At 39.2% G+C, this 8,890-nt stretch overlaps 1 protein-coding gene across 1 annotated transcript in view; it reads right to left on the bottom strand.

Moving 5' to 3' along the window:
• Nucleotides 1-875: 875 nt before the first annotated feature.
• The window catches only part of LOC125481598 (uncharacterized protein DDB_G0283697-like), a 20,892-nt gene continuing 12,877 nt past the window's right edge, over nucleotides 876-8,890 (bottom strand). Inside the window, exons 2-4 of the mRNA XM_048593379.1 lie at nucleotides 5,200-6,325; nucleotides 4,893-4,976; nucleotides 876-924 (exon numbers count right to left, since the gene is read on the bottom strand). Of these exons, the coding sequence (XP_048449336.1) occupies nucleotides 904-924; nucleotides 4,893-4,976; nucleotides 5,200-6,324 (1,230 nt within the window). The 5' untranslated portion in view covers nucleotide 6,325 and the 3' untranslated portion in view covers nucleotides 876-903. The remainder of the gene's footprint in view (nucleotides 925-4,892; nucleotides 4,977-5,199; nucleotides 6,326-8,890) is intronic.

The following is an 8,890-nucleotide window of genomic DNA, read 5'->3' on the forward strand; positions in this document are numbered from 1 at the left end:
ATGAGTGGTCTGGATAGATGCGGAAATGCTACTCCTGTTTGTAAAAGAGAAAACAGTGAGACGGCATAGATTTTAAGTGAAGTGTGCAAAAGAAGCAAGGATTATGTGAGAGAAAAGCTTCCTCACTCAGCAAGTAGTTAGACTTTGGAACACGCTGCCTGGAAATGTGTAGGAGGCAGGTTCAATTGAGGCATTGGATGACAATTTGAATAGAAATGATGTGCAGGGATGTGGGGAAAAGGCAGGAGATTGGCACTAGGGGATAGAAGCAGAGCAGACATGATCAATGGAATGGCTTTGTTCCATGGCATAACAATTCTGTGATAATAAACTCAGGCTACAACATTTACTTTTAAAGTTTGTTTTAGAATTTACAATGCAAAAGTGCACAGATTTCAGAGGTGGCAAATCGCATATTCCTTTTTGGAAATTGAGATATATCTCCATGCAGAGTATGTAAAATATATAACTAACGTTTCCAAATGAAATACAATTCTACAGATCCTGTAACAAACTGGAAGGACTTAACTGTTCTTGCACCCTGAACGAAAAAGTGGAGATGTAAAAGCTGGAGATGAATGTCTAGCGGCATTATTGCTAGACTATTAATCCAAAGACTCGGGTAATATTCTGAGGACCCAGGTTCCAATCCCACCATGACAGATGATGGACTTTGAATTTAATAAAAATTTGGAATTTAGAATCTAGAGATGGATATGTATTAGGGTTAGGGTTAGGGATGTTAATTGTCAGAAAAAAAATCCATTTGGTTCACTAATGTCCTTTAGTGTAGGGAACTGCAATCCTTACCCAATCTGGCCTATATGTGACTCCAGACCCACAGCAATGTGGTTGACTCTTAACTGCCCTCTGGGTAACTAGGTGTGGGCAATAAATGATGGTCTAGCGAGTGACACCCAAATCCTGTGAATGAATAAAGAAAAAAGGTGGGAAACAAAAACATTTCAGCAAAGAAAGGAAAATAAATAAGATACACCCTAAATAAGATACAGACAATTGAAAAAGGCTGGCCCTTAGGTTCACCAGATCTTGATGCAGAAGGCTGTAGCCCGTCTGAAGAAGCAATGTTCCTTTAGAGATCTTGTAGGGAAGTACTCTCTCTCTCTTCCCCCACTCCTCTCCTCCCCTCCCCCTCCATCTCTAACAACTTTAAAAATTAAAACTAAAATTCACCACAGTGCACAGGGCATCACAGTGGCAGGGGCCCCTCTAACAGACTGTCTTCTCCTACAATTGTGGCCAGGGAGGAAATGGCCTCAAAATCAGTTTAGTGTGTTGTTCGCACCACCCTCCCAGGCTCCTGACAGAGGATTTAATTTGCTATGAACTTAAATTAACTGGTACATATTTGTTCTGGCGGAAAAACTCTGCTCTTGCCTATGAGCTGGATGGAGAGAGTTCTGCGAACAGCCTGCTGTCCACACAAACTACAGCCCCTGTATGTGGAGGCTGGCACTCTTTTCACTCCTCTTGTTTCATCTGAAACAATACAAGCAAGAATGGCACCTCTTAAATACTTTGTATGCTTCTTCAGATGGAGAATGATTGTTGCATCCTCACTAGGGTAATCTTTTAAATATCATTTCCAGTAGCTTTTCAAACGTATTCCCAATATGTTTTATTTAGGCAGGAATCTAAATTAATAGTATCATGGAATTTCAATTTGAGTGTTTTTATGAAGCAGCTGCCTGTCTCCAATGGTAAGCAAATGTGGTGTAAAAGCAAAAGCGGCCACTACATTGGTGGCTGTGATGTCTGGGATAGTATATTTAGAGGCGATTTTAACTATGCAGCTGTCCACTGCCTGTTGAGCAGCATGAGTTTAAAAATCACACAATCCACCCCCCACAGCCTTTCAGATATTCACATTACTGTCCTGATGAAGGGTCAAGGCCTGAAGTGTCAATTCTCTGACTCCTCTGATGCTGCCCGACCTGCTATGTTCTTCCAGCTCCACACTGTATCGACTTCTTTCACTCTAGTTATTTCAAAAGTGACAGAAAAGGAAACAACTCAAATTCTATTAAGTTCAATACAACATATTTCAGAAATAATTTCCACCTTCTGCTTTGCATCAATTTGTGCACCTTTAAAGATTCCAAGACTGACATGAAAAATATTTCAAACTAATTTTGCCATTACAACTGAAGATAAAAAGATGAGAACATATAGCAGTGAATATTACAACTCCTTTTGTACAAAACAGCCAATCAGCAAAACAACAGGATTAAGTTTGCTCTTTGGTAAGTAACTATTCTTAAGTGATAGCAACAGCACAATGGTAGCATCGGCTCGTTACAGGTTTAGAGGACAGAATGTAGGCTCATCCTCTGAGAGAATTAAAACCAATGCCCCTCTCGGAGACACACGTGGTTATAAATAATGAAACGGAGTTACCTGAAGAAAAGGGGACTCCTCCCACATTTTGAGCAACTTTAACCCCTCAGACAATAGCCTAAAACAGGTGATCTGCTCATTTATCTCAATTACTTATGGCAGAATCTTTCGGTGCGCAGATTGGCTATTAATTACAAAAACACAAGTGGCTATAGGAATACAATTACCTTCTCATTTTTCCCCATGCCACACCACCACTGCTCTGAGAATCCTCCCTTTCTAGTAAAGCATGCGGATGCTGCCAAAAGATGGCAACATTTCACCTAAATAATCATGCTTTATGGAAGCATTGACACGGTAGGCCACAGAACTATAGAACCCCTTGAAGCCATCGTCAGAGACTGTCTTATCTTTATATCCAACATCCATAGACATACTTCCAGAGTTACTGAAGTATCTAATAATGGCACAATACATAGGGATGGTACTTTTCAGCTTCATACGTGTATACATTCATAATATGAATTGCCTACAACAGAACATGGATAGGTTAGCATCATGAGCAGGCAAGTAGCAAGTAGTCTTTATTAGAAAAAAGTCTGAGCTGCAGCAATTTGGCGGAATGGATAGGGAGAGACAATATAGATTTAATGGCATTGTTTCAAAGTATGCAGGGATATAGGGAACTGGGGGCTGCACGTGAATCAATTTTTGAAGGTGGCAGGACAAATTGGGAGAGCTGTTAGCAAAGCATATGAGATACAAAAGCAGGCATGTTATGCAAAACATTTAGAAGGCTCTGCTTAAGTCATTTAACCCATTGAGTCCAATTTGGCTCCTCACAAGATGGCAAGAGTTTTATATTCAGTTCTGGTGACCACACTTTTGGAAAAATGCAAAGTTCCCCGAGAAGAGAAAGATTTACCAGTTTGGTTCCAGAGATTGGGAAGGGACTGGAGTCATTAGATTAGGTTGGAACAGCTGGGACTGTTTTGATTTAGGGGCAAGCGATGGCCTAGTGGTATTATCGCTGGACTGTTAATCCAGAGACCCAAGTAATGTTCTGGGGACCCAGGTTCGAATCCTGCCATGGCAGATGGTGGAATTTGATTTCAATAAATATCTGGAATTAAGAATCTAATGATGATCGTGAATCCATTGCCGATTATCGGGGAAAACCCATCTGGTTCATTAATGTCCTTTAGGGAAAGAAACTGCCATCCTTACCTGGTCTGGCCTAAATGTGACTCCAGACCCACAGTAATATAGTTGACTCTTAACTGCCATTCAGGCAATTAGGGATGGGCAATAAATGCTGGCCTAACCTAACCAGCAATGCCCTCAGCCCATGAATGAATAAAGAAAATTGGAGCAAAGGGGAAATTTGATAGCACTTAAAAGAAAAAGTGATTAGCCAATGGAACAAGAGTAGGGAGTCACAGATTCAAGGCTGGCAAGAGATACAGGGGACAATGAAGGAAGAACAACTTTTTAAAGCAGCAAGTTATAATGATCTGGAACTGTCCATGAAGGTATTGGAAGTGGAAACACTGATTTCAAAAGGAAATCATGTGGATGCTTGAAGGGAAGAAAGGTGCAGGGCTAGGGGGACACAGCCGGTGAGTGGAAGTGGCTAGGTTGCTCACTGAGAGCCAGCATGGACTCAATGAGCTAAATGGCCTCTATTTGTGCTGTAAATAATGCTATATGAACAAATTCCCAAAACAAAAACTCATACATAAAATTACTCCAGCTATTACAGTGACTAGATACTGTTTAACTAGGTCAAAAATGACTAGGAAAGGCCAAGCTTGTTTCCTTCTGTCTGCCACATTTGCTAGTCCTGGTCAGGGCAGCTACGCAAGTGCTATAATTACTGAATGTTCAGTGTCAAATTAAAGATGACGTAAAGATGATGTAAAGATGTCACTCTTGGTTGTTTTACAGGAATTTTTCATCCGAATCGAGATCTATGCCTCAATTCTTATGAACTGGCTCTCTCTACCGCAACTATGAAATTAAATAAGTGGCTTGTATAGTATTCAAATTCTGTAATGTGACTAATAAACATTGTTTCCAGCAACTTTAAAAAGCGTGCTAGCAAGGATAGCAATGGATTTGGTCCAATTGCGATGCTTCCCCTGGAAACACAGTTAGTTAATACACACACAAAGACAAGTTACTGAGGGGGATACCTTGTTCAAACTGAACCACACTTTAGTCAAAGGGTCAACCTTTCAGGACAGAGGAGGAAATTAGCAATAAAAATGTACCTGTAATTTTAAAATAGTTAATATATTTACAACTCAGTCAGCCATGTTATTAGTGGCAGAAAAGAATAATCAAGAACCCAACTTCTGTTCCTGATTTTTTCCTGACTAAACAGGTTATTCATCTTCCTTAGTGCCTATCCACATGAGCAGAATCACAAGAAATTATAGTATTAGAAAGGACTATACAGACAACCGGACTGCCTTTCCTTGTCACCTCAGTACCTGTCTATTATAGACTAGATGTTCAACATATTTCTGTACCTTGTCTATCGTCACTTCAAACAAATTTCCTTTTCTTTCAGACATAAATTGTAAATCGTCACTGTTGCATAATTCCTCTTTTATCTGGGAAAAGAAAATGCAGTTACATTGATTATCTATAAATATAATTACGTGCAAAATACTTCTTGACTGAAATAATCAAATTACTGTTCATGTTTCCAACCAGAAGAAGCGATGCTCAGGCTGGTTACGGTTTCATGGCTCACCAACGTATTATAGCATCAATTTCTTTTAAACATTTTAAATCTATATATTAAACACAAAAGTTATGATTTACTTTACAAACCTGCATCACAGATGAGGCCTCTTTCTTCGTCCTTTTAATTTTCATTTTAATTTTCACAGATTCTTCAAGAACATCAAATGGTGTTTCCACTTTTTTCCCTTCTGCAGTCTCTGGGGAGTCCTGGAATTTACAAATGTTGTTAGTTTTGTCCAGGTTTGTCTCAATTCCTTCTCCTTCAGTTTCAGCGGATCTTTTTCTTTTTCTGTGCGATTTCGAAACATATTCCACGTTATTTTCTATTTGCTCCACTCCTTGCCTCTTTTTAACCATTTCTCCTTTGTGTACTTCTTCTCGTTCCACAGTATGTAGCTTGTGTTTCTTTTTCTTTTTCATGCATTTTTTCTCTAGGGTATCCAGAATTTGTTCATCCTTTTGTTTCTTTGTGTCTGCTTGATTGGATTTGTCATTCCCAGCTTCAAGCTCACTGATATTAATGTCTCTCTGCCATTTCTTCATTGATTTTTCATTTCCAGACATGTCAAAATCCTCAGAATGAAAATGTTTCTTTTTCTTCTTTCTCTTCACACTTTTGGCTCTAACGACACAAGACACTTCTGTTATGTTGCCCAATTTGTCAGCTGTACCATTTGACGTCTTCCTACTTTTAGTGAATCCCTCTTCCACATCAGAATTTTCAAAATTGATTTTTTTCTTTTTCTTATTGTTATGCTCACTTTTAACTTGAACTCTGCTTGGGTCATCCTCACTGATATTTCTTTTTCCTTTCTCAGGCGTACTTTGAGGGCCAGAATGTTCATTTATTTTGAAGCTTTTTTTCCTTTTCTTTTTATTTTTTAAATGATATGAGTCCTCATCAATTTCACTCTCTTGTGGATGACCTTTTGCTATTTTTCTCTCAATCTTAGCACCTTGTTCCTCATCACTGATACTTGACCTTCTGGATATTTTCTTTTTCTTCATTTTTTTTAGTTTCCTGCAGACTTCAACGTCATTTGCTTCAAGTGGAATCTTTTCCACTTCAGACTTCTTAGTTTTCTTTTTTTCTCTTTTAAGCTTGCACTTTCTCTCATTTTCAGTGTTTTGGTTGACAGTGATGTTTACTTCAATTCGCTTTTTACTTTTTACAGATTTTGATGGAGTCATTTCTATGCCATTTTTGAACATTCTAAAAAAAATTTGGAGACATATTACTATCACAAATTACTTAATTCATGGTGCATATTGATTAATTATGTACTTTGTAAATTCAGTATTATGTTCAAGAGTAATTCAATAGTTTCAGATATAAGGATCCATATTTCATGGACTTTCCTGGTTTCCAAGATCACGTGTGCCCTTTAATCTCTGTTCAACATGCATTATAAAAAACACAGCGGGTTTCATTTCATTAGCAATACTCACTTTATTAGAATATCTAATTTCATAATTTTCCAGAAAAGATTGCTTTAACCTTTCTCTAGGCTGCCTTCATAATGTTTTGCACTTATAGGAAATGCATGAATCGGTAACTAATACAATTTCATTACATTTGACTGAAGCAACAGGAAGTTAAACTACTTCATGCTTTGGATACACTTTTTACTTTTTAAATACTGTTTTGCATTATTAATTGTTCAAGTAAATTAAAAACATTCGGTTGTCAAATCCCAAGTCTTCTTTCTTTAAATCACGTTAAAATAATTCTGAAATATTTGATGGACACCAATAGAAAACTCAATGGTACGATGTTAAGGGGAATGCAGGAGAAACAGAAACCGGAGGGCTCACATACACAAATGCAGCAGAACAAGGCGGCTGATAAAAAAAAAGCTTACAGGATGATGCTTTGGAAATGGACACATAAATTACAGTTATAAAACAATGGTTCAACCTCATTTGCAGAAACATGGAAATCACATTTCGAGGTGGACGTAAAAATTTTAAGAGAAGGTTTAGAGGAGATTTGACAGATGTTAGGAAGCACTCCTACATACAATGGGTGGTACATGTTTGGAACTCTTCCACAAACAGCAGTGGATGCTGGATCAGTTGTTAATTTTAAATCTGAGACAGATAAATTTTTGTTAAGCAAAGATATAAGGGATATAAGCCAAAGGCAGTATATGAAGTTAGGCCACAAATCAGCCATGAACTCACTGAATGGCAGAATAGGCTCCAGGGGCTGAATGGTCTACTCTTGTTTCTCTGAAGGAGCTTGCTTAAATGGAGTTACCAGAGAAACTGGTACTGCTGTTTGTAGAGCAGAGGAATAAAAGAGATTTACTACAGGTGTTCAAAAAAAGGGTTTTGATAGAGTAGAGAAAAACTGTTTCCTATTGGGGAGTTGGCAACCAGAGAACACGCATTGAAAGTAACTGGTAAACAATCCAGAAGAAAAATGAAGCACTTCTTTTAAAACAACGATGATGAATTACATTAATCATGAGTGATTTTAACCTTCACATAGATTGGGCTTGTCAAATTGGCAGAGTAAGCAATAAGGAAGAATTTACAAGTGTACTTTAGTTAGCTTCCGACAACAATCCATTGTGAATCTAACAAGGTATCACGCTATTTTGGATCAAGTGAGGCAGGTTTAGTAAATGATGTCAGAGTAAAAGATCCCTTAGGAAACAGTAACCTTAATGTAGTAGAATTTAGCAGTCAGTTTCAAGGGAGGAAATTGGGTTGGAAACAACCCTGTTAAGCTTAAATAAAGGTAATTAGAAAGGAATGAGGACAGAGGTGGCTGCAGTAGACTTGAAAAGGAGTTTAGGTGTGATGTCAGTTGAGGACCAATGGCAGACATTAAAGAAAATAGTTCAGGGCTCATGGCAAAGATATATTCCAGGGAGGAAGGAGGATTCTAGGAAGGGGATATCCAACCATGATTAATCCCCAAGGGAGGCGATAGCCTACTGGTATTATCACGAGACTATTCATTCAGTGACTAGGTAATCATTTGGGGTCCCAGGTTTGAATCCTGCTAGGGCAAATGGTGGAATTTAAATTCAACAAAAGTCAAGAATTAAGAGCCTAATGATAACCATGAAACCCTCACTGTTGATTGATGGAAAAACCCATCTGCCTCATTAATGTCCTTGGGAAGGAAAGTTGCTATCCTTATCTGGTCAGGCCTACATGTGCCTACAGACCCACAGCGATGCAGTTGATTCTCAACTATCAGTTAGGGATGGGCAATAAATGCTGGCCAAGTCAGCAAGATCCCTTGAATGAACAATAAAAACTGGAGAAGTTATGGATATCCAACAAAAGGTTCACTAGGCTGATGCCAGGTATGGAGGGACAGTTTTATGAGGAGAGCTTGAGTAGGTTAGGCCTACACACATTAGAATTTAAAGGAATGACAGGACACCTTGCTGAAAGATGTAAGAGTCTTAAGGGACCTGACAAGGTTGAAAGACCCCCTCCACCCACAGATCAACGAATACCGCTCACGCTTGGACATAGAGCAGCTTTTCCGCCGCCTCCGCCTCCACGCTTACTTCTTCAACCGTGAACCTAACCCTCCCTCTACTGACCCATTCTCCCACTTCCAACACACCCCCTCCTCCTGGACACCACCCCAAGGCCTCCTACCCTCCCTCGACCTCTTCATCTCCAACTACCGTCGAGACATCAATCGCCTCAACCTCTCCACCCCTCTCACCCACTCCAACCTCTCCCCCGCAGAACGTGCAGCCCTCCGCTCCAATCCCAACCTCACCATAAAACCCGCGGACAAGGGAGG

Source organism: Rhincodon typus, unplaced genomic scaffold, assembly GCF_021869965.1.
Source record: "Rhincodon typus isolate 14 unplaced genomic scaffold, sRhiTyp1.1 hic_rhity00002741, whole genome shotgun sequence".
Classification (NCBI taxonomy): Eukaryota; Metazoa; Chordata; class Chondrichthyes; order Orectolobiformes; family Rhincodontidae; genus Rhincodon; species Rhincodon typus.